This window comes from Spinacia oleracea, chromosome 4 (genome assembly GCF_020520425.1).
Source record: "Spinacia oleracea cultivar Varoflay chromosome 4, BTI_SOV_V1, whole genome shotgun sequence".
NCBI classification, from domain to species: domain Eukaryota; kingdom Viridiplantae; phylum Streptophyta; class Magnoliopsida; order Caryophyllales; family Amaranthaceae; genus Spinacia; species Spinacia oleracea.
The window spans coordinates 171,709,677-171,736,819 of record NC_079490.1 but is presented as its reverse complement, the minus strand read 5'-3'; the positions used below and the strand labels follow the sequence as shown (position 1 = coordinate 171,736,819).

General features: G+C 36.0%; 2 protein-coding genes across 5 annotated transcripts; one reads left to right on the top strand and one right to left on the bottom strand.

Annotated features, from left to right (window-relative positions):
• The first annotated feature begins 16,478 nt into the window (after positions 1-16,478).
• Positions 16,479-22,511, top strand: LOC110787767 (pentatricopeptide repeat-containing protein At3g16010). 4 transcript variants are annotated; one of them, XM_056842866.1, is made up of 6 exons: positions 16,479-16,759; positions 16,841-16,890; positions 17,481-17,574; positions 18,271-20,106; positions 20,745-20,927; positions 21,753-22,511. In XM_056842866.1, the coding sequence occupies exons 3-4, from the start codon at positions 17,499-17,501 to the stop codon at positions 20,100-20,102; spliced, it is 1,908 nt and encodes a 635-aa protein (XP_056698844.1). In that variant the 5' UTR covers positions 16,479-16,759; positions 16,841-16,890; positions 17,481-17,498; the 3' UTR covers positions 20,103-20,106; positions 20,745-20,927; positions 21,753-22,511. The 4 variants fall into 4 exon arrangements, with proteins under 4 accessions (XP_056698844.1, XP_056698843.1, XP_021848102.1 ...); XM_056842865.1 differs by having other exon boundaries at positions 21,736-22,511; XM_021992410.2 differs by lacking the exon at positions 16,841-16,890 and having other exon boundaries at positions 21,736-22,511.
• Positions 22,512-23,408: 897 nt separating this feature from the next.
• LOC110787768 (trihelix transcription factor ENAP1-like) lies at positions 23,409-25,886 on the bottom strand. The gene has a single exon (XM_056842864.1). It carries the CDS (start codon positions 25,208-25,210, stop codon positions 23,975-23,977), a length of 1,236 nt encoding a protein of 411 aa, XP_056698842.1. The 5' UTR covers positions 25,211-25,886; the 3' UTR covers positions 23,409-23,974.
• Positions 25,887-27,143: the final 1,257 nt, after the last annotated feature.

Below are 27,143 nucleotides of genomic sequence, written 5' to 3'. Positions count from 1 at the left end.
TCGCATTCTACCCCCCTTAAAGAAAACGAGTTACGCCCTCGTAACTCATCTCAGGGAAAAATTTAGATATTTCCTTCAACCCATTATGTTCCCAATACAATATTTTCACTAAGATCATTCCAGCAAAATGGGACTTTTACACTTCTGTCCATACAATGCCTCAAAGGGTGTAATCTTAATTCTCGCATGGTAACTATTGTTGTACGAAAATTCTATCAGTTCTAAATGGTTTTCCCAACTACCTTTAAAGTCAACCGCATAGGCTCTCAACATATATTCCATTATTTGGTTATTCCTCTCAGGCTGACCATCGATTGCAGGGTGGAAATCAACACTCGTTTTCAATTGTTGTCCCCAAGATTCAACTGTACGTTATTGCCAAAATTTCAGACTTTTATGGTCGGTAAGAATCTAACATGTTGCCCTATAAAGTTAATGTCTCCAAATATTTAAAGAGAACACACTATAAGCTAGTTCTAGGTCATGGGTAGGGTAATTAATTTCATAAAGTTTCAATTGACGCGACAACAGGTGCGGAGGTCAAACGCTCTTTTAAAATCTAGAAAGCTTTCTCACATTTCTCACTCCACTCGAATTTCGATTCCTCTTTCAACAAGTTGGTCAATGGTTTTGCTCTCTTCGAAAAGTCTTTCACAACCTCCTATAATGGTCTTCTAGGCCTAGAAAACTTTAGATAGGTCACGTTCTTGGAATAGGTCACTCACTCACCTCTCTAATCTTAGCAGGATCTACAGAGACTCCTTCTGTTCAACTTTCCCTTTCTACTGAACCTCATTACGCCTTTCATGGATGTATAACTCTTGAGATTAACTCTTAGCACTTTTACCAATTACTACATTCCAATCTTTTCAAGACAACCAATGATTTCTAACAATCCTGGACCACTCGAATCTTCTCTTAATTTTACTCCCTTACGTAACGTAGTTTTCAATTAATTTAGTCCTTCACTTTTTCGTCGGTGTCACTTATACACCCATGACTTAAAGATCTGTATACTTCATCTAATAAAACTAGATTCTTTCTAAGTGTCTCCAAGTAATTCTCAAATGTTTGTCATGCTCTTTCTCATTCCTTGAACAAATCGGGATATCATCAATAACATATTAACGAACTTAATTCGGAATTCGTAGAAAATCTTATTCATCAAATCCATAGTTAATGCAGGTGCAATGGGTAACCCAAAAGACGTTACTCTAAACCCTTAATGACAATACGAATCCTAATGAGGTCTTAAGTATATTCTTATCAGCTACTCTCAATCGGTGGTACTTTAAACCCAAATCAATTTTTTTTTTTTTTTTTTTTTTTTTTTTGAGAACACCCTCGCCCAATTCAATTGGTCCAATATGTCATCTATCCCAGGCAAAGGATACTTGTTCCTGATGGTGTTTATCTCCCTAAAAGCGATGCATGATTCCATACTCTTATCTTTCCCCTTAACAAACAGCACAGGAGCTCCCCACGGTGATGTACTAGGCTTAATATATTCCTTGACCAAACAACTCTTGCAACTGTGTCCTAATTAGCTCATTTCAGGAGGTGTCATGCTATACGGTGTTTCAGATATAGGAATTGTTTCAAGATTTAACTCTATAGTGCACTCAAATGCTTTAGCTGGTGACATACTCGCAATTCCACTCGGAAACACATCAACGAATTCATTCACACTGTGAACAACCTCAGTCTTCACTCCAACTTATTTACTCCCAACTGGAACACTACAGAGAAATATCTCACACTCCTTATTCATAAATTTCCTAACTTGCATTACCGAAATAACTAAGGGTTATTGGACTTCTCAAAACGTCGATATGAGGTCAACCTTTCTAATAGGGTTCCTTAAACTTACTTTCTGAATTTCACAGTCTATCTTAACCTTGTACAAACTTAGTCAATCCATCCCTGGAATTACATCTAGGTCCCTAAAGTTAAACTTTTGTCAAATCAGAAGGGAAAACGCAATCTTTTATCTTCAAAGGCGGATTCTTAAACAACTTGGTACACCTTATGGTTACACCAGTAGGTATACTAACAGGTAAATCAATTACTCAAAATCTACCAAATTCAGACTCTTAACAACAGATGACGAAACAAAAGAATAAGTTGCTCCCGAATCACATAATGTTCTAACTAGCACAGTGTTAATAGAAAAGTACCATGAACTACGTCTGCAGAATATTCAGCTTCATTTCTAGTCATCAAGAACGGTTTGCCCTGAGTCTTATTCTGGTGGTTGTTATCATTTGCGGGCTTATTATAGTTTCCTTGATTGTTTTGTGCCCCTCCAGGCTTTGAATCTTGTCTTCCAGACTGGTTAAACCTCACTTGATTTTCACTTCCATTACCATTTTGTTCCTTTTTCTGCTTGGTGAAGCACTCATACTCCCTATGCCCCCTTTTCTGACAATAGTTGCATGTCACTAATTCTCCCTTGCAGTTTTTACCAGGATGGTTGTTGTTGCACCTCTTACAGTGATGCACTCTCTCAGATTGGTTGCTATTGTTGTGCCCCTGATTGTTCCTCTGTTGAAAATTTCCATTTCCACCCTCATTCCTGTTCACTTTCGTACTTTTCTTGAAATTCCCTTGGTTTTTCCCCGCATTAAACTCTTTTCTTTTCTCCCCAACCACATTTTTCTTGTCCCTTCTAGACTGCAATTCATAAATATGGGTGGTTTTCTCACGCACATTATCTAGGGATGTAAAGGTTTCTCCATCTAATCCCAACTGAATCTCATCGGTCAACCCTTGCTCAAATCTCTGAGCCTTTAGCTCCTCAGTAGCTACCACCTCAGGTGCAAACCTCGACAAAGTTATAAACTTACTATAGTATTCAGCGATAGTCATACTCCCCATCCCAAGGTTTATGAATTCTTGCGCTTTTCGTTTTGTTATGAAAGGAGGATAAAACTTTTCCCTCAACGCAACAACAAATGAGTCCCAATTAAATCCTTCAACAACACTTAGCCTAGTTCCATTCTCTTTCCACCATAGATCGGCCTCATCTTTTAGGTAAAGGACAGCTTGACCTATTTTCATATTTTCAGGACAGTTTACCACCCAAAATAGTTTTTCAAACTCCCTAATCCAGTTTTCTAGGAAGGTCGGATCTGCTTGCCCCTTGAAGTATGGTGGCTTAACTTTCGCAAGCCTTTCAAACATGTCTCCTGCAGAATCGGGGCGCTCAGTTCTTTCCTGGGCTAGTTTTTCCGCCAAGAGGCGAAAGACAGCAGCTAGGTCATTACTGTTGGTCATCCTAGAACGCGACCTGAGATTAATATACTCTAATTCAGGTTCAAAACTTTACTTATATTATCCTCTAGCAATGTAATATCACACCAACATCCAAAATTCACATAAAATGAACAATCATCTACGAATGATATTTGCATGCAGAACATTCAGCTGAGAAACAAGGAATAACTTCAATCATCGCGAATAATAAGGTAGAATAAAGAAGAAAACATTCTCTTTGCGTGCCCAAAATAAACTCTTGATCCTTTGGATAATCAATGATCTAACTCTATTTCCCAAAAGAATGTTAATAACAATCCTAAATATCCACAACACACCTGTCCTCAAAATAAAATTAAAAGTTCTATGACATAAACATAAACTATTGTTGGCGAATTATGGAATTCTCACATTGGAAACGAATGCTTTAACTTTTATTGCTAATTCTATAAAGGTTTAATACATCCTTAAAAGAATAAAGAATAACTCAAACTCTTATTGCTTTAACTTTAAACTGTTGTAGCTTTGCTACTTATTCTCCAAAACATTTAAGAACAAACTAACTATTACAACTTCAAATGTTTAAGGCATCTTGTCTATCTGTTCTTTCCTTGGAAATTTGTGAAGTGAAATCTAGATCCTCAGTATTCGTCGATCTTCTCAAAGGATCCTATGTTGGTGTACTTGAAAGAAGCGTTTTATTCATGAAACAAACAACTTAAGATCTTACTAACGATTTCCCAACTAAAGCATAATCAGAATTCAATAAAACAATAAGTTTGGTGTAATCAAACAATTTTTATGCACATTTACATGCAACACTTAAACATTTAACATATACACATAGCAATTAACTTCTTATGCTAGCAATTAACTACTAATGCACATATAATTCTATCTTATATGCCCTTCTTATACTACCCATCTCTCATAAACTAAATTATTGAAAAAAATTTAAATGACGAAGTAAAAGAACGATAATATAAGAAAATTATAACATAAAATAATAACATAGATATAAATATGAAATAAATTATGTAAAATAAATTAAGGAAATGCGTAGCGAATAAATTCGAAAATAAAGTTTTTAATTCGAAAAAGATTTATATTTCCTAAATAACGAATTCTAACTCTTGAAACAACTTCTTTTTTTAAAAAAAAAAAATTTTAACTTCTAAAAATTGTACTCATTTTTTTTTTTTTTTTTTTTTTGAATAATAAATAATAAGAAAAAGAATGGAAATTTCGAAAGTCACTTTAATTCGAATAAATAATTTGATTTCGAACTTAAATAAGAAAGATTATATACTTTCAAACAAGATAAAAGGAAATCGGCCCCCCAAAAAAAAGTACCAATTTTTGAACACTATAATGCGTAGAAGCTCGATTTTTAAGAAATTCATTTTAAATAACTAGATAGTTAGGCGCCTAAAAAAATTGTTAAAGTAAAACCTTAGCTTCTAGATACCACTTTGTAACACCCCGACAATTCTCTCTTTTCTAAAATAACCTTTTAATATAAACGTAGAGAATTATCAAGGCATTATCGCCCGTGTGAAAACGTAACGGCTTATTCAGAATTTTGCAGCGGACAACATAAAACTAACTTTAGGTTTATAAATAATCGATTACAGGTTTAGTCCCAAAAATCAACCAACGAAAATAAGGAAATATAAATAGTATGACAAGTTTAAAGTCCAGTTAAGCAAACCCAAGTCAACTTAGCAAATCAAAACTAAATACAAGCTCTCTATTCCCGATCCCAATGATGCAACATCTTCAAACCTGCAGATGGACAATGCTTATTGATCCTTAGAGACTGCTCACCAAAGATTGGGTCATCACAGGATCAATAAGGCATAGCCATGATCAACATGCACAAGCAAAAGCACGTAATCAGCAAAGCTGAGTACTACATACTAAATCAATAATAATCCTAACATGATTCTATTAAACGAACAACCCTAACATGATACTAATGAACACAAACAAGGGCAGACAAAACATGATAGTTTGACGACCATACTTGACCAGACTAGACTAGGCTAGACTTTTAGCAATAATATTATTTTAGTTGAAATAGACAATGGACCGAGTTGACCATCCAGAAGTCTTCACTAAGGAAGACGAGGTACGGGCGCGACTCCGTAACCTCAGTGACCTGCGATATCGAGGAACGTTTAAATAAAAAATAGGACACGGTGATCAATCCGGTCCCAGAAAAGGCCATGGGCTACCACCATGAACCCCAACTCCTTTTTGTCCGTCACTTCAGACGTGCACAGTCTAAATCTATTGCTATTCAGTTTCACTTTACATGATTTACAAATTGAGATTCCGTTATGACTCAACCATTACATAAGACAGACAATTCACATTTGTTCACAACTGTTTTTATCTTGGAATTAAGTAAGTGATCATAAAAGCATCAATCAAGACTCATTCCAACTTAACCAACCTTTCCTTTAACCATGAGCAACCCTGTATATGGGCATAGAGTTTCAACTTACTAAACAAGGTCCTCCGCCCTTATAAAGTAGTGAATAGATAGAAAGGGAACAACAACCAATTGATCCAACCCAATCATATAGAATAATCTAGTGTTCCCAACCAACATGTTTGTATCAAACATCCATACTAACATGTTACAGTTCTTATAGTGCAAAATAAGTTCAATAAGTTTGTCCAACAGTATTAAACATGCACATTCCATATAACCAAGTTTGTCTATAATATCAACATCACCAAGTTCAACAATAATATCAACATGATTTCAACAATTAGCACACATTCCAAGCACGCAGGTATGTACGTACCTTGTATAAACAACTAGTAGGCCACTTTAACACTTTCAAAAGTCGCCTACAAAGAATGCTCCGCCTAAAAACAACCAATAAAATTCCCCAATCAATTTCTAACAATTTACAGCAACACTAACGTACTCTAAACACATCCCAAACGTATTTAGAACATTCTCCAATATCGAAACTTAACTAATTAATTTCCTAGCATCATAATTATCGGATTAGTGATTGAAATTCGTTGAAAACTCTTTGCAAACATCGTACTTTAAATTTTCAGCAATATAACTAATTTCAAACTACTCCAAAACATAATTAACATGTTTGAAATTATAAAAATAATAACTTTAATAACTTATAATCATCCTACCATGGTTTCAAAACTACAAAAACCTTAAAATTCATGCTTTAAATAATTAAAATTCTTATTTCAACTCAATCATATAATCTGAAATTTAATTTATTAATTAAGCAAAATATATAACCTGAAATTCATAATCATTAAATCATAAATTTAATTCAATCAAAACATAAATTAAAATAATAAAATATAATTGAAACAATTTGATTAACTTAGGGTTTAAGAAATTACCAATTAAAGCTTCAAGGGGATGCTGGCCGGCGGCAAGGGAGGCGCGGCAGCGGCGGCTGGGCGCAGAGTGAAGGTGGTTGCGTCTGGTGGTCGAACGAGAGACGCCGTTGGAGGCGGTGACTGTGGAGGTCGCACTCGGTGGTTGCGTGATTGAGCAAGAAGCACAGAAGAGAGGAGGAGAAAGGAGGGACAGCCTGACCGGGAGACTGCGGCGGCTAGTGCAACGACGCGACTGGTAGTGTGCGTTGGTTGTGCGGGTCGATGGTGGCAGCGGCTCGGTGGTGGCTGCCGAGTAAACATAACAGTCACATAAGGATCGAGAGGAGGAAAACGAAAGGGAAAAGGGAAAACGAAGGAGAAGGGGAGGAAGAAGAAGTACCGACCGTCGGATTGAGGAGGAGCAGCGTCGTGGTTGACGGCGGTGGTTGGTGCGGCGGTGCAATGAGAGTCCACGTGAAGTTGAAGCAGGGTTTGAAATTTTGTTTTACTTTTCTGGTTCACGTGAAGTAAAAGGGGAAGAGAGAAAGGAGGAGAGTGTTTTGGGTTTATTGTTTTGGGCTTCACCCAATTGGGCTAGAATTAGGATTTTAGTTTTAGGATTTTAGTTTTAGGATTTGAATAACAAACCGATTAGGATTGTTTTCTAAATTCATTCGTGTTTTCGTAATTCGAATTCTTTTCAACATCGGATTCTTAAATTATTTTGATTTCATAAATCGTTGAAATATTTAAAACGTATAAAAATAAATATTCGCTAATTACATATTTATTTCTAAAATTCGTAAATTCTATTTAAATATAATTAACTATACGTTAAAATATATAAATAATGTTTTTAAATTTACGGGGGATTACAGTTCACCAATTCTTAAATGGACTTGGTCCACACTATTTATTGTGGACCATGCCTTAAAATAAAGTTAACAACTTGTTCCTAATTTATTGTGGAATTTTATTAGGATTATTATGAGTGTCGTTGATAAATGTTGTGCTTGAATAATGTGATTTTAAATCACAATTCGCTTTTAAAAACATAGGGTACTATGCTTCAAAAAATGGTTACTATGTCTAAGAATTTTAGTGTTTAATTTATTATAGTTACTATATGAACAATAAAGGTCATTGTGAACATAAAAAGGTGCTAGGGAAAACTATTGATTTTGGGTCCACACTAATATTATTGTGGACCAGGTCCACGCAAGAATAATCTTACATTGTTCTGCTCTTCATTTGCCATGGACATTCCATACATCATCAAACCCTGGGGACGAGCGACTCGTAATGCTCTCGACGATCCTTAATTATTACGATAAACATCGTATTGATCCATAGACTATAAAATATTACAATTGAACATATTAATAATTCCCGGCTAATTACGAAGTCCAACTAGTATTCTTGAAAAAATCCCCCAACAGTCAACAAACCCGAATTTCTTTTCTAAACCTAAAATTGTAGAAATTTTCTGTATATATTGATCCAACATATTTATTACAAACAACTTTCTTGGTGAAAAACTTGAAGATGTTTTTTTATAAATTCGGTATTAGGAATCTGGAATAAAATAGGTGATCAATGTGTAAATGGGTATCTATGCCGATGACGTTCAACGTTTTTTCAATTCTTGGCTTGATTGATCGACTCAAGTAGAGTGATTCATAAAGAAATGAAAAATGATTGTTATAGACCAAATTACCAACTTTATAATTTTTTTTATGTAATCCTAACCAATTAATTAAAAGGTCATATTCTCTTAATATTTAAATTAGTTAGAAAATACTCTATAATACATAGAAATTAATTTCTTAATGGCAAGTATTAAGGCCAAAGTATGAGGAACGATAATCATCGCCTAAATTCATTTGCAATTGTAGATAATCATCGCCTAAATTCATTTGCAATTGTATTCATGTCTAACTTGATTTTCACTTTATCCATTTTTAACTTTGTTTTTTTCTGTTTTTTTTTTTTTTTTGAGACAATAGCTAATCAGTCTTTATTTATTTTAATGGAAGAAAATATATTATCACACTTGTATGAATTTAGTTAGATTTGTTTCAAAATGCACTCTTAGAAAATCTCAACCTTATTATTATTTTTACTCATAATTTTAGTAAAAGAAATTAATAGCCAAAATTATGTGTGACACAATAACCATAAGTTCCATCCAGAAACAAACAAATTTATTTTAAACGACTTGGTTTAGAACTCCCAATCCCACGCTCAAATACCACGTACTAAACGTCCTTATAGGTTCATAATCCGTATAAGAAAAGACTACGTGAATTGTATTTCCATTACACTTTTTTGTGTGTGTGGTAAAACGGTGTTCCCATCACATATTTAGTTGACACTTATATGTGTCAAAACAGACTTCGAGTGTCAAGACGATATAGACTTGAAGCATTCTTAATCAATACAAGTTTCATGTTTGAAAGTATATATAGAGACGGTCATTATTTTGTTATTCCTTGCGTAAAAATCATCAACAATGGCAACCTGGCCGGTTAATGACAGAGTTTGGTCGCGAGTAATTCATGAACGTATCAACTCTCTCGGCATACAAGTTTGATGTTTGAAAGTACATATAGAGACGGCCATTATTTTGTTATTCCTTGCGTAAAAATCATCAACAATGGCAACCTGACCGCTTATTGACAGAGTTTGGTCGCGAGTAATTCACGAACGTATCAACTCTCTCGGCTAGTTTGCACCCTGGCCCGCCAGCCAAATTAGCCCGTTCCATCCCGACCTAACCCGACCCAACCCGACTGTTGACCCTAAAGTTTTGATGATGACAAAGCAAACTCCTGACAATTGGTTAAGTTATGTTGCATAATAGGTTCCGAGATCCTTAGAGGGATAATGCTAAGTTAAGGAGATCTTGAGTTGGATAAACTAAGCAACGTGGAATATAAGCAAGTAATTGATCCATGTCAGACACTACATTGAAGATATAATCATTAAGCAAGTTTACAAAGGCGAGATCCTTAGGCGAGTTCCTAAGGCGAGATCCTCATATATTATGTGGATCCTCGATGTTCCAGAGAAGGAACAAATTGGGAAGTCTTCGAGTGAAGCTTCTAAAGGTGCAACATGAAGACTACAACATATGAGTTTATGTTTAGGATTTATGTAAGTATTTAATATTGTTTATACGTAATTTGGAACGAAAGGAACCTAAGTATTTTGGTACGTTTTAAATTGAAATATATTAACTGTAATTATAAAAGAGTTTTAAGTTGGAAATCTTTGTTAATAAATAAAATGAATTTAATTAATAAATGTAAACATAGGATTCTGTTTTCATTCTCCTTGTTTCTCAAGCAAAAGATTTTCCATGATCCTTAAAACTCTCCCACGTATTTCTGTTTAAACGTGCAAGTAGTGTTTTGATTTGGTCTCCCTGTTTCTCCCCAACTATGCCCATGTTACTGAGCAGTAACAGTTAGTGGGTAGTTGAGGAGAACATGGGTATCCAACCTTAGGCAAAACTCTTCTATAAAAGGGGAAGAGTTTTGGCTTTTCAAAACACAACTGATTTCTACAAAATCTATCTTAAAGAGCTTAAACGTTTTAAAAGAATCAGTTGGCAAAATAGAGTGTTCCTTGAGTTCCTTATTATTATAAGCTTTATTACGTACTAGAATCTATCTATCATATTGTATTTTGGGTTTAAGGATTGAGTGATCCTTGAGTGACTTAGAGTTAAGTCAAAGAGAGAAAGAGCGACTAAGAGTTTAGTCAAAGAGAGAAACAGTGACTTAGAGTTAAGTAAAAGAGAAAAGGAGCGACTTAGAGTTAAGTCAGAGAGAGAAAGAGTAGCACAGTATTCGAAGGGGATTGATGTGGGGAACTTGTGTTCGAGAGGAACTCGAGTTAAAGAGTGTATTTGTAATAAAGTTATTGCATTAATACAAAAGAGTAGTGAGGTTCTTCTTGATTAGGGTCAAGAAGGTTCCTCTGTTTTATATCTTTCTTTGCTCATTGTTCTCAGTCTCTTTATTGTTTAAATTCCGCAAGAAACTTACTCAAGTTCCCAAGAAACAATTCACCCCCCCTCTTGTCAAGTGTTCCTACTGAACTAACAGTTGGTATCAGAGCCGGATCTCACAAAAATACAGGAAACCCTGTTGAGAAAAAGTTCCTGGAAAGTATGAACGCTTACGAGAAACTCGAGGAAGGTTACTCCACTCAAAGACCTCCAATGTTCAACGGAAAATTCTACACCTACTGGAAGAACAAGATGGAGATCTATATCAAGGCAGAGAATTATCAAGTCTGGCGAGTCATAGAAGCTGGCGATTTCGAGGTAACAACGACCAATGCTCAAAATGAGGTAGTTCCTAAACCTATGTCTGAATTTGCTAGGGAAGATTTTGAGAAATTTGAAATCAATGCAATGGCTGTGAAAATCTTACATTGCGGCCTTGGACCTCACGGACATAACAGAGTTATGGGGTGCAAGAGCGCAAAGCAAATTTGGGATCTCCTTCAAATAACTCATGAAGGAACTAATGAGGTCAAACGTTCAAAAATTGATTTATTAATGTCTAAGTATGAACGTTTCGAAATGCAACCAAGAGAAACAATACAGGAAATGTTTACTCGTTTCACTAACATTAATAATGAGCTAGTTTCTCTTGGAAGAATTATTCCCTCTGATGAACAGGTTAGGAAGATCCTAAGGAGCATGCCACAGGATGATAGATGGAGAACCAAGGTCACGGCACTGTTTGAAACAAAGGACTTCACCAAATTCAACATTGAACAATTGGCGGGATCCTTGATGACTCACGAATTACATCTAGGAGCATATGTTCCTGAGAACCGAGGCCTTGCTCTCAAGGCTGAGGAACGGGAGGACTCGGAACCTGATGAAGATGAGGTTGGTACGTTGGTCAGAAGAATGAAAAGATTTTACATGAACTCTAAACCTGGAAATCTAAGAGGAAGAAACTCAATGAGAAAACCAAGCGGTTCCAAGTCTGACCAAGGATGTTTCAAGTGCGGTGATTCTGACCATTAAATCAAAGACTGCCCTCAGTGGGAAAATGAAAAAGGGAAAGGCAAGGGAAAGGATCAATACAAAGAAAGATTCAACAAATCCACCTTTGCCAAGCCCAACTTCAAGAAGGTAATGATCGAAGAAGCCACTGACTCGGAAGAAGATGAGGATCAACCAGAAGAAACAACAAACCTTTGTCTTATGGCAAAGATCGATGAATCAACCCAAGATCCATCAAGTGAAGTAAGTTCCTCAACTCTCCTATCTCTGTCTAAAATTAAATTAGTGGAATTATTGATAGAAACTCTAGACAATTTTAAAAAATCTTATCATAATAAAGGCTCAAAGTGACAAGGCAATGGAACTTAGCAAAGAACACACAACCTACCTCGATAATGTTAAATCTGATGTACATGGTAGGTTCTTTAAGTTGCCTGTCAGGAATACCTCTCTTAAAGACTCTTTTGAAAGAGTTAAAATTGTATATATTATGTTTGATGAAGCTGGAAATCTTGATGAAGTTCAGGAACAGGAAGATTTCGAAATTGGTTTAATTCATTTTACAGATAATGATGAGGAAATCTCTCCTGGAAGTCAGCAAAATAATAGCAGATCCACAAACACGAGAAACTACCACTAACCAAGAAGTTCTTGTAAAAAGAAATCCAAGAGTTCTTGAGGAACCAGAAACTGTTGATCCTGAGGAACCAGAAACTGCTGATCCTGAGGAACCGGAAGAACATCAAGAAACTTCTGATGGAGAGGATCTATTAGAAGTTATTGTTCAACAGGGATCTCATGAAACAGAAGGAACTGAAGAGACCTTAGATGTTCCAGTGGCACAATTTCAACCTAAGCCCTGGAATCATCAAAGTTCTCACCCAATGGATCTGATTATCAGAGACATTAGGAAAGGAACTCAAACGAGGTCTCAACTAAGGAACTTCTGTGCTTTTCATGTGTTCCTCTCCACAATCGAGCAAAGGAACCACACTGAAGCTTTGAAAGATGTTGATTGGATCACTGCCATGCAAGATGAGTTCCAAAGGAACAAGGTATGGCATCTGGAACCCAAACTAAAGAATCAGAAGGTCATAGGATTGAAGTGGGTGTTCAGGAACAAGCTCGATGAACATACAACGATCATCAGGAACAAGGCAAGGTTAGTAGTCAAAGGCTACAATCAACAGGAAGGTATTGATTTCAAAGAAACTTTTGCACCTGTTGTTAGATTAGAAGCAATTCGTACATTAATTGATATTGCAGCCTTTATGGGATTCAAGTTGTATCATATGGACATCAACTGTGCTTTCTTAAATGGTTTTCTTAAAAAAGACGTCTATGTGGAACAACCCCCCGGTTTTGAGAATCCCGAATTTCCGAATCACATCTATAAGCCTGACAAAGCTCTCTATGGGTTAAAGCTGGCTCCTAGATCGTGGTACGAGAAATTATGCAAGTTTCTTTTACAAAATGATTTTAAACGAGGAAGAATTGATAAAATTCTAATTTTAAAATCAAAAGGATCTGACTCACTAGTTGTACAAATTTACTTTGATAACTTACTGTTTGGTACAACTAATGAAAGTTTTTTGCAAGAATCTTGCAAAGTAAACAAGCAGAGAGAAGCACGGGAAAATGAGATTCCATATCGGGATGATCAAGATAAGATAAGTAAGCAGGACAGTTCCTCACAAGGTATGACTTTTATAGATTTATGCATAACTACTGTATACCATTATAAATACATGTGCGTAAAGCATAACTGAAGTTTACCATTGTTAAGGAACAACCAAAAATTTAGAATTATAATGTGTATTTAATTAGTCAAGTCATATGAGATACGTAATTAAAACAGTTCCACTAAAATAAGGGGATCATGGATATATTTTTACTGCTATAATTTTTCATCTTTTATTTATTTTATTTTTCCACAAATTATTTTTATTTTTTTCTTTATGAATATATCCATACATTTTTTATTTTCCATCAAATTTTATTTTTTCCAAAATTAAAAGCTAATGGATCACCATTCACCCCTATGGATCTCTCATACCCAATTCCACCACCAAATTCAAATTTCACCAATTCAAACAAAAGAAACCCTAAAAATAAAAAACCCCCAAATTCAAACCCTAAATATCAAAACTCCCCAAAATTAAAGCACCAACCACCACTACCGGCGGCCTGACTCGGCGAGCCATGACCACCGGCCAAGTCGCACTCAGCCCAGCGACCGGACTCGACCGGCCAACCGATCGAGCCCAGCCGCGGAGCCCACTGTCGCGTTGCCAGCGAAACTGACCCATCCCTCAAAGAAACGCGAGCCACCAGCGTCGGTCACCCACGTCCCTTCGCTGGTGGCGGCTGATGACCCAAACCCGGCTGTGTCCGACACCCACCTAGCCGCGCCGACCATCGTCCCTAAACCACCCTCCAATGTCAACCCCTCCTCCAGCAACGATCCAAACGCCGAGGTGCCTCACCGACCCGCGAAAAGGCAGCGGTGGTTGTGGGGGGTCCTCAAACCGGTAGGGGAATGGGGATGTTCGTTCTCAGGGGGAATTTACACCAAACCGTGTTCCTTCGTTGAGGATGCAAATTGGTGAAGGGGTCTGCAGTTTATAGACTTGGTGTGAAAAATATTGAGGAATTTGTTGAAATACTAGAACTCGTTGAATGGGTTATGATGTATGTATTAAGGGGAAGACGTTGTTTAACAACAACAAAAAAAGAAAAAAAAAATATGAAAGGGTTACAACGTAGTTCCTAAGGTGAACAGTCCTCTGTTGTTTGTTGATACATCTTTTGATAATGAGGATATTGATGAGAAAGTGGAAGAATTAAAAGAAGCAGTAGAAATTGAGAAAGGATGTGGATCGATATGAAGTTGTGAAAGGACCAACCTACACTTGCTACATACCAAAACCATCCTCCCTGATCCTAGCTGTGTTACATTATGCTTTTGATTTTTTTTTGGAACTTTTTATTTTATTTTTTATATTTTTTTGGTTTGTCACCCTCTGTTGGGAAACATACGATTTTTATTCTTTTATTTCTGTGGAACTCCTAAAAGATCGTATCTCTAAAAACTTGGCTTGTTAATTATTATGTTTTATATTCGAATTGAGTACGTTGGAACTTAACTTTGAGGCTAACTTAGTTTGCCAACCGTTGATCGGAGGGCGCTATAATCGGTATATATTAGTACTGTATTTTTCTACTTTTTGTTAATGCCAACAGGGGAAATGAATGCAAACTTAACTTAAATTGATCACTTGAGTCCGTCTCACTACTCTCTTCTCGATTTAAGTTTATAAAATTTTATTTCTCGTTTTTAATTTTATTTTCGCTTATTAAAAATTAATTTCAATTTTCCTTAATTTCATTTAGGAAGTTTTGATTAATTATTATAAAAATACTTTATTTAATTTATTGCTTTATATTTATGCTAATTGATTATTGTTACATTTAGTGAAAGTTTGCTTTTGTTGTCATCACCAAAAAGGGGGAATATTGTTGACCCTAAAGTTTTGATGATGACAAAGCAAACTCCTGACAATTGGTTAAGTTATGTTGCATAATAGGTTCCGAGATCCTTAGAGGGATAATGCTAAGTTAAGGAGATCCTGAGTTGGATAAACTAAGCAACGTGGAATATAAGCAAGTAATTGATCCATGTCAGACACTACATTGAAGATATAATCATTAAGCAAGTTTACAAAGGCGAGATCCTTAGGCGAGTTCCTAAGGCGAGATCCTCATATATTATGTGGATCCTCGATGTTCCAGAGAAGGAACAAATTGGGAAGTTTTCGAGTGAAACTTCTAAAGGTGCAACATGAAGACTACAACATATGAGTTTATGTTTAGGATTTATGTAAGTATTTAATATTGTTTATACGTAATTTGGAACAAAAGGAACCTAAGTATTTTGGTACGTTTTAAATTGAAATATATTAACTGTAATTATAAAAGAGTTTTAAGTTGGAAATCTTTGTTAATAAATAAAATGAATTTAATTAATAAATGTAAACATAGGATTCTGTTTTCATTCTCCTTGTTTCTCAAGCAAAAGATTTTCCATGATCCTTAAAACTCTCCCACGTATTTCTGTTTAAACGTGCAAGTAGTGTTTTGATTTGGTCTCCCTGTTTCTCCCCAACTATGCCCATGTTACTGAGCAGTAACAGTTAGTGGGTAGTTGAGGAGAACATGGGTATCCAACCTTAGGCAAAACTCTTCTATAAAAGGGGAAGAGTTTTGGCTTTTCAAAACACAACTGATTTCTACAAAATCTATCTTAAAGAGCTTAAACGTTTTAAAAGAATCAGTTGGCAAAATAGAGTGTTCCTTGAGTTCCTTATTATTATAAGCTTTATTACGTACTAGAATCTATCTATCATATTGTATTTTGGGTTTAAGGATTGAGTGATCCTTGAGTGACTTAGAGTTAAGTCAAAGAGAGAAAGAGCGACTAAGAGTTTAGTCAAAGAGAGAAACAGTGACTTAGAGTTAAGTCAAAGAGAAAAGGAGCGACTTAGAGTTAAGTCAGAGAGAGAAAGAGTAGCACAGTATTCGAAGGGGATTGATGTGGGGAACTTGTGTTCGAGAGGAACTCGAGTTAAAGAGTGTATTTATAATAGAGTTATTGCATTAATACAAAAGAGTAGTGAGGTTTTTCTTGATTAGGGTCAAGAAGGTTCCTCTGTTTTATATCTTTCTTCGCTCATTGTTCTCAGTATCTTTATTGTTTAAATTCCGCAAGAAACTTACTCAAGTTCCCAAGAAACAATTCACCCCCTCTTGTCAAGTGTTCCTACTGAACTAACACCCACCTAGAACCCATATTTCTTCCTTCTGCAGTCACCCAACGAAAATCACTTTCCTACGCCCCTACCAGTCCACCACTGCCACGAACTCCGTTAACGCCAACACTCCATCGCCACCAAAGAACAACCACCGTCAACGGCGGTGTCAGCGGAGCAGCCTCCAGCCAGCTAGTCATCACTCCACTTATTTTCTAACCCAACTATGACCAGCCAGGCAGCCATCGAGTTAGATGCCTGACTAAGGGGAAACAAAAATCCCAATTGATCTTAGGTAGCAATCAACATTTTACGATTTTAAGTGTATTTTTCCAATTGATTGATCAAGGAGGTGTATTTTGATGGAAACTTTTAGGGTTCATGGGAAATGCAGTCTTTGAGTGCTCTTTCTCAGTATTTGAAAAGGTTTTTTCTCTACTCTAATTTCATTTTTTTTAATGAGTAATTTGATTTATTTCTGTTAAGTTGGTGTGATTCAATGGAATTTGGTTATTCTCAATCATTTTGAGAGTTCTGGGGATTTGGGTTTTTTTTCTTCTGAATTTAATCAAATTTCAGGGTTTTGGGGTATTGTTTAATCAAATTTTAGGGATTTTTTGAGTAGAGAGAAAATATGGGAGGAGCATGTTAAGTGGGACGATGGGTGGCAGGATTAGTTCAGAAGAATTGGAGCAGAAATAGAGGTGGAGAGTAAGTAACTACAATAATAGCATCAACATTAAGCTGAAATGGGATAAATGCTTTGGAGATTAGAAGAAATGGATTTGCCAATGTATGTACATTATACTAACATTTCCCATCAAATGTTTAGCAATGAAGCTAGAATTGAAAATCTGAAGTAGTGTCAACTATTTTGTAATCCTTAAATTATGATAGCATATCAATATATGTTTATACGAATACGATTATTCGAATACTTGTGGTATAAAATGGGAAGGACATTCTTTTTTGGTGTAGGTTTTTCTAATTTGATGAGGTATGTTTATTGTTTGCAGGGGGCTTAACGTGGGGAAATGATGTTTGGAGTGGCTGCCGGAAGGCGAGGAATATCAACTTTTCCTAGTTTATGCCAAAGAATTAAGCAAACAGGTAGATTGTATGCACCAATCCTATATTTGTTGTCGCTGCGTTTATGTCATGTTGAATGTTCCAATATGTGTACTCTGGGTCTTCATTCCAAAATGAAAGTCATTTTCTTTTCGAATTTCTTGTTTGGTTTGATGGGAAGAGAAAAGAAAGGGAAGTAAGTAGGATTTTTGTCTTTTGGTTTTATAAGTGGGATTCACAGGAATTCAGTTTGACAAAAGACATTGCAAGAAGTGAACTGAATTCATGATGTCTCCTAATTTTGGATCCGCATATCACTATTATAAAAGAACCAACCTTATCCGTTATTTTCCTTCTTTTCCTCCTAAATTTTAGGACTGAAACCAATAGGGTAAGAGGATATTTTCATTCAACTCATTCCCCCCCCCCCCCCCCCCCTCCCACCCAAATGGTTTCAAACAAACTCTTGAAAAAAGAGCCGAGTTGACCGCCTAGGCATTTTATTCTGTGCATGAACTTAGTGCAGTCTTAGACAACTCTGATTCACATAGTATCAGGTTGATAGCTTGAATGGAACATCGGTTCTGATGTCCAGTCTTTTTAATGGCCGAGTGTCTTATGAAGTGTAATGATCTGGGTTTTGGGTCTTGCCTGCTATCTTCTATTAGTCATTTTTCCTTTACTGTATATAACAGAGGAATGTACCTTCACTTCTGTATGTCTTTTGTCACACTGCAGATAATGAGATTGTCAAAATGTTTCTTGTACCGAATCCAGGATCTGACTCCCGTATCTCTTTACCGAGTCGAAAGAGTTCTGCTCGAATGTTAGATGAACGATTTATCAGGATTTTGAAAATATTCAAGTGGGGTCCTGATGCTGAAAAGGCTTTGGAAGTACTTAAGCTAAAGGTGGATCATAGGTTGGTATGCGAAGTTCTTAAAATAGACGTTGATATAAATGTCAAGATTCAGTTCTTTAAGTGGGCTGGGAAAAGGAGAAATTTTGAGCATGACACTACAAGTTATATGTCTCTGATCCATTGTTTGCTTGAAGCTGGATCAGCTGGTGAACTGTGGAAGACAATCCAGGACTTTGTTCGAAGCTCATGTCACTTTAGCCCATCTGAATTTTCTGAAGTTCTGAGAGTTCTAGGCCATGCTAAGATGCTGAGTAAAGCAATTTCAATCTTCTATCATATTAAAAGATACAAGTGTAAACCAACATCAAACACTTACAACTCCCTCATCTTGATGCTGATGCAAGGAGGCCATTACGAAAAGGTGCATGAACTTTATAATGAGATGTGTAACGACGATAGCTGCTTCCCTGATACAGTAACATACGGTGCTTTGATACAAGCATTTGGAAAACTGGGCCGTGATGATTCTGCTGTGAGGTTGTTTGATGAGATGAAGGAGAATGGGTTAGTTCCCAACGCAAAGATCTATACAACAGTATTGGCCATTTATTTCAAGCTGGCTAAGGCTGATAAGGCGTTGGATCTGGTTAAAGAAATGAAAGATAAGGGCTGTTCTTTAACTGTATACACTTACACTGAATTGATTAAGGGACTTGGTAAACTTGGTCGGGTTGATGAGGCTTATGACACTTTTTTGAGTATGCTAAAAGAAGGATGCAAGCCAGATGTTGTCTTAATTAACAACTTAATAAATGTTTTAGGCAAGTCTGGTCTTTTATCTGAGGCTCTTAAGGTGTTTGAAGACATGAAATCTTTGCAGTGTATCCCAACTGTGGTGACATATAATACAGTAATTAAATGTTTATTCGAAGCAAATGCACCAGCAGCTCAGGCCTCTGCATTGTTTGAGAAAATGAAGGCCATTGGTATTGCTCCTAGTTCTTACACTTACTCCATTATGATTGATGGCTTTTGCAAGAAGAACAGAGTTGAGAAGGCTTTGATGCTTCTCGAAGAAATGGATGAGCACGGTTTCCCTCCTTGCCCCGCAGCATATTGCAGTTTGATAAATAGCCTCGGGAAAGCGAAACGATATGATGCTGCAAAGGAGCTGTTCCAGGAGTTGAAAGAAACTTCTGGCACCTCAAGTGCTAGAGTTTATGCAGTAATGATTAAACAGTTTGGTAAAAGTGGCTGTCTTGATGAAGCTGTAGATTTGTTCAATGAGATGAAGAAACTTGGTTGTAGTCCAAATGTTTATGCGTATAACGCTCTCATGTCTGCGTTGGCGAGGGCTGGGATGATTAATGAGGCACAAATGCTGCTTCGGACTATGGAAGAAAATGGCTGTGCACCAGATATAAATTCGCAAAATATAATATTAAATGGTTTGGCTCGAACAGGTGGTCCAAAACAAGCGATGGAAATGTTCGAAAAGATGAAGGATTTATCCATCAAGCCAGATGCTGTTTCCTATAATACTATGCTTAGCTGTCTTAGTCGTGCTGGTATGTTTGAGGAGTCTGTGAAGTTGATGAAAGAGATGAGTAGTAACGGTTTTAAGTATGATCAAATTACCTATTCATCACTTCTTGAGGCAGTGGGAAAGGTCGATGATGACCCTATACCACCAACGTTTTCACAGTAGTCAGGTACTGCTTGCTTTCTTGTTTTTGTTGACTTCAATGATTATTCACTTGTTAAAATTTCAAGGGTAGTGGAGGATTAGATTCTAACTGTACCAGTGTTTGGATAAGTCAACGTCTGCTTGATTTCTGTGGATGTTTTTTCATTTTTTGGATTCGCTCTTTCTTTGCTTGCCCTGAGAGGCAATTGCTTCTTCTGTTTTCAAATTCAAAAGGTCTTGCACACACAGGGTGTGTAATAAATTTATTGTATATCAGGATAACTTTTACCCATTTTTTGTAATACTATAAGAAAAAAATTTGATAGATAAACATCTTAAAGGGTTAAATGATTTATTTTATAAATTATTAGTGATTTGAAGATTCTTTTTTATTAGAATGAGAAATTTTATCACTTGAGAATTGATAACTTTTACTTGTATAAGGGTACTTTTAAGAATTTTGAGTTAACTTTTACTATTTATTATACACCACTTGTAAATAAGAATTTGTGTTTCAAACTAGTCTGACTAGCCATTGAGTTTTTATAGAGAAGTGAGGCTGTAATATCACGAGTTAATTTGACAATTAAGCATTCAAATTTCTTTCTGGATTTGACTATCATGCCTTTTCTGATCCTCTGCTTATTTACTTGTGTTTCCTAGTGTTTGTTTTCCTGTAAAACAAGGCTTCTGTTATCCAAAACAACAAGCGGAATCATGCAACTGAAGCAGCACCTCTTAATTTTTAGTGCCAGTTTGTAATCAGTCCATATTGGGACTAGATTGCTGCAGACCCTGCCATCACCAGTTTGGCTACTTCTCATTGGTTAATCGTGTCCTTTCATGGTTAGTTTCTTCAAAATTGACATCATTAGTGTGTAATTGGAGTTTTAAGTACTCTGCTCGTTCCAAATTTATCTCCGCACTCTCTTTTATACGGTCTTCAAGAACAAACTTTGTCCATTTTTTTCTATCATTAAAGTTACTCAACTTAAAGCTATATACAAACAAAATCTAACAAGATACAACTTGATAGTGTGTAATAGTCATGGTTAAAGTTGATATTATATAACAAACAACATATGGTTATACTTATAGTTGATGAGCTTTGACCCTAGAATTACAAGTGGGAAGTTAACTATGGTGCGGAGGGAGTATTTCTCAAAAGTACAGTCCTACATTGATAAACTTAAGTTCGGGTAAACAAGCTATATCTGATTCTCATACAGACAAAATTGGACACAAGAGGTTGATTCCAAATAGTCAAAATCCTTAAATGGGTTGTAATCATCATTTATGTCAAGTGCCTTGTCTATTTATCTTCTTCTCTATGAAGATGTGCATCCTCTATTTATAGAACTTGCTGTATTCAGATTATATAATACTCCCTCCCTCCCAAAATTATAGTCCTGTTTTCTATTTCGGGCGTCCCAAATTTATAGTTCTGTTTCCTTATTTGGACATTACTTTTCTCACTTTCCAATGAACTATATTCCACTTTCCCACTTTCACATACACTATGTTCCACTTTTTACACTTTCCTTTACAATATATTCCACTTTTCTTAAAACTCGTTTTTTTAGTCAAACAAGACTATAATCTTGGGTCGGAGGGAGTATTGCCTAGATAATTGAGCACCATTTTTATGTTGCAGATATTTTTGGTTAGCAGATGTCTTCCTCACAATGAACATAGTTCACAGCATGCTTCGATCAAGAATATGCAAGGTAGAGAACTTATTCTCTGTTGCAGCAATGATGGATGCACGTGATCCGATGATAAAAGTCGAACACACATCTGACAGCTCTATGAGGTTGTGATGGTGGATTGAGAATTTTCCTCAACAGATGTTAAAATAAGCATTATGAAGAACTTGAATTGTTTACCTGTGTGCAATAAAAATGTACAAGAACTCCTACTACCCAAACCGGATCCTGTTTCTGGGAAGATTGCAGATTGCAATGGTTGGAGTATGAAATCAGAACACCTCTTGTAACTAGCCTGAACATAAAAATTCATACCCCTGACTTCAAACAGAGGCATTGGAGCAGCTTTTTTGGCACTGTTTACAATGTTGGTTTGGTTACCAAAGATGTTTTCATCTTCCCCATTAAATAGCTGATGTTATACTGGAAGAAAAGAGGGGAAATAGATGAAGTACAAAGACTCTGAACATGGCATGCTATTGCTGGAAATCATCACCTGTATTAACTTCTTCTTTTGTATCATGAAGAGTTGTATTGACAACATATATGCAGAAGTAAGAGGAAAGAAAAGAAAAGCATTTGCACTTTTTTTCTTCCTGAATGCTTAGAAATATTGGGCAATTACTGTTATTGATTAGAATATTACAATGTTCTTGACTCTAATAATGTACTTGTAGAGTTGTAGTTAGCATTCCTAAGCAGTCACCTTCATTCACTCTTTCGATGATACTGGTTGACTCTAATAACTATTTAGGCTATGTTCTGTTCAACTTATTTTCACTTATTTCGGAAAAAACGAGGGTTGGTTAAATACAATTTATAATTAAAATAAGTTTTGATAAGTGCTAATAAGTTCATAAAAAAAAAGGTGAAAATCGGGTGAACAGAATGCACTGATAACCTCATGTAACAATTCCTAAATTTAGTTTTGTTTTTTTTTACTTATCAACTGTTCCGTACACTTTGCAACATAGGGTGGATCTTCCACCAGGCCCTGCTAAGTTTTTAAAAATTATTAATTATACAAGCTAAAAGTATATATAAAATGTAGGCGACATGCTTATTGAATGCTTTTGTATTCAATAAGATGTTAAAGTTTCAAACCGTGCCCCCATAATTTTTCGGCCAAGATCCGCCACTGCTTTGCAGAAAATACTGAGGTTAAATGTCTAATTGTTAGACATTAACATTCTATAAAATACTCTCCCTGTTGTTCCACTTCTACCATTACTAAACATGTTTTAAGGGCATAATTGTGAAAGCCGAAGTTGTTATGTGAGCAATCTTGTTAACTACGAACTCACAAAACATTTAGTTTCTTTTCTGCAAAATGACAATTTATCTCTGTATGCTGGTAAACCAGTAATACAGAATTACAGATACATTTATTTACGCTTATGAAACAAATCAGAAAACTCTGGTTTCTCAGCAAATCTGTAACTGCGAATTTCAGGTGCAAAAGACCTTAACAACCATTATAATCATAACATTCCATTGATTTCCAGAAACTTTGATAAACTGTCAAATAAGAACCTGAATCTGTCAAAACAAAACCTGTCCATGCTATTATGCTAACCACTATTACAGAACTTCCTTCCAATCTAAAGATAAAATTGACAAGTAACAACAGAATATGGTACTACATTTTAGCAAACAATCAATGACCTACATTATTTACGATCTTTTTTTTTTTTTTTGACAAACGATTACAAACAAACGAATACGAATTACATCAGTCAACTGATGAGCAGGCAAAACAGAATTCCTACTTACATTACAAAAGCTACAAACAGTAAACAGTCTACTAAAAGGCCTTAATATCAGTGACTATAGAAGCTAACTCAGGCGGAAAAGTGTACCAGTTCTTCAAAGCAGCACAAAGGAGGGCCGAGTCTGTAATTAGGACATAATCAGCTGTACTTAGGACATTAATCAGCTGCACGGACCACATCTTCACTAGGCAACCTTTCTAAACAAAAATAATTACTCAAAAGTGAGTCATTATTAATGGAACTTTGTACATTTTGAGCATTTAGAAAACACCTTGACATTGGAGTTTGCAGGTTCTACCAATCCAAACTTCCCATAAAATGGCCACAAACATGACAATACGCGAACCATCATGACATTATTTATGAGTTACAACTGTATTAATACTAAACACAACCATCTTAAGGTAATTCTCATTCATCCACTGAGATTTTCAGCAGAGAGATCATTTTCATTATCATCATCATTATCATTATCATTATCATCACCTTGTCTTATCTTTGCAATCTCAGCTTGAGCTCTCTCCAAAATTTCCCTCCTTTGTGTTTCAAGTTGCCTTTGAAAATCCATCCTCATGTTTTCCAACTCCGTCATCTGCTTTCTCTTATTACTTTCAATCTTCTCATATATTTCGCTGAATTTCTCAATTGAATCAGCTAGCAATTTGACAGAAGAACCATCAAAAACCCTTCTGCCTTTATTATTGTTCTTGCTTCCCTTTGGCGGAAATCCACCTGAATCATCCGAATCTGAATTTCCCGGACTATCTCTCATCTCATCTAATCCATTTGCATGATTCAAGTAAACATTAGGGTTCATAAACACATACTCCCCTGAATCAATTCCACATGAAAGTCCAGTTCTAGTTTGCTGTTTTGGTGGAGAAGACATCAACATATCCATCCTTCTGTAGAAAACCCACTTGCTACCACCACCACCACCACCACCACTAGCACCTGCTGTCAACCTTGTGTTCTCTTTCTTGTACTTCTTCTTTAAAGTATCCAATCGATTTCTACACTGAGCATTCGTTCTTTCAATATCTGTTTCCTGTGAAACCTTTTCTGCAACTTCTTTCCATTCCTCTGAACGAAGACTCTTCCTTCCTAGTCTAAGAAACCGCTCTCCCCATGCATCCAACAAGGCGAATGTCTCCCTCTCAGTCCACTCTCCCACTGAATTCTGTCCACTTACAGCTTTCCGAACAGTAGGTGTAGGGTTAGGGTTAGGGTTAGGGGTAAGGGTAGGGGTAGGGGTAGGCGTAGGCAAACGTGGAGCAAATTCATAATTCGATACTAGGGTTCTTAACTTCCGCTTCTTTTGTGGCCTTTCGTTGCCATTATCTTCCACCTTCACATTAAAACTTTTACCATCATCATGTTCATCATTGTCCTCTTCCTCCTCCTCATCATCATCAGAATCATCCTCATCCTCTTCTTCATCACCATAGATATCTTTGCCTAACATTCTAACACCATTAGTTTCTACTTCCTCTTCTCCCAATTCTTCATCTTCTAAATCTTCCTCCTCATTACCAGGATATGTAGCATCATAACCAGAAACTTTAGGGTGGAGTGAGGAACCATACTCTTGTTGATTATTCAGGTCATATGCTTTCGGAATATACCTCGAATTGTTCTCCTCGTCATCCATTCTCAATTAAAGCAAGAAAATCAAAAGTTACCCTCAAACTATGTTAATGGGATTGCATTTCCAATTTTCCATCCACAACAAGATCACCCCCAAATTAAATTTCACAATTATCAGACCTGCTTTTGTTGCAACTAACTGGATTTCTTCACCAAATTTCCAAATGACCACAAATTTTTTTCCAAAAAAGGACTAAATTCCTAACTAAAGTAATCAAATCTGCCCAGAATCGAAGTGAATTGTACATGCAATCCAAAACCCATTATCCAAAAATCAAGGAAATCTACAACAAACAACAAGAACCTTCAAAAAAATCTCGAAAATTCAATTATTACCCACCAGAATTTTTCATTCAATAGAACAAAAGGCGCAAAGAAATCCAAAGAATCTCACCTCAAAGATTTGCATCTTTGTGACCCAGAAAATGCCTTTCTTGAAAGAATTTGACATTGATTAGCGCCCCAATTTCAAGGCAATGGGAAACCCCAGTGAACATTTTGGTGAACTTTTTGATTGAATTTCCAATTAAGGGTTTCAGATTGAGAGTAAATTGGAAAAAACTGATAAATCTGAAACAATTTTAGGGAGAGAGAGAGGGAGTGGAGAAGGGAATGTGTCCCCGTTGCTAAAGTGAGCCGGGTGCGTTATCCTGGTTCTGTTGATTACGATGATTGATAATCTCAGACTTGTGTTTCAGCTATATCGCCTGTGGGGCCCCACCTGCTATTTTGAGCCTTGTAGAGTCGTAGTGATTGGCCATGGTTAATCGTTCAAGTGGATGCAAACTAGTTTAGTCAATGTATATGAAGTACGAAAATATTCAATTTTTATTTTGTTGACTTCATTTTCACTTATTTTAGGAAATTAAATTAAATTAATTTCAGTTTGGGAAAAATAATGGTTGATAAAATAAGTTTTGATAAAATCACATAAGTTCAGATAAAATAAATTCATACAAAATAAGTGAAAATCAAGTTAATAGAACGCACTCTTAGTTGTACTTTCTATAATTTAGGTTGTTTTATAAACTTAAAGTTAGGTGTATCTAAAATTATACTCCCTTTGTTTCTAAATGTTATTCCCGTTTCTATTTCGGACGTTACTAAATGTTTTCTCAATTGGAATCTATACTATTTTTTGACATACTTTTCTCCCAAAATACCTTTATATCCCCTTCTATTTACCAAAATACCTAAATATTCTACCCAAATTCCAGCCTAAATTTCCCAACCTCTATTATTTAATTCATTTCCATTCCACATACACCCACCTTTCACCTCCTTTATCATCCATCGTTATCACTTCTCTCTCTTTACCTTATTTCTTTATTATTTTCTCTTTCCTTGACTTATTCCAATCTTTTACACACAATCATTACTCTTATTGAGTCTTACACACAACCATTACTCTTACCCTCAATCATTACACATACACCCAAACAAACCAAGATTCCAGTTTTCTTAATCCCACGATTCCAACCGGGAAGAACTTAAAGGAACAGATGGAGTAATCATGTTGCTTTGAAAACAAAACAAAAGGAACCTAGTTGGTCTCCCCTCCCCACCTTTCTCTATAAGATTTTCATAAAAACCTAATTGTTTTACTTAAATTTGTTCATGTTCGTATGTATTAAATCTGATAAAACTACATTGTTTGATTGGAGTGAGCTTTTTTGGTGGCTTATTTTTATTCGAGTTGGAATATGTATTTATTTAAGGGATACACTTGTCTTTTCCGGCCGTATTGATTTAAGAGATACACTTGCCATTTTTAGTAACTTATCAAACCCACCATCTAATTAAATAATTTATCTAATAAATCACATGTCCCACCACCCTATTAAACAAATAATTTTATAACTATACCCCACCCCCACCCCCTAAAATGGCATGACCCCCACTTGTTTTACTTAGTAAAATATCTACCCAACCCCACT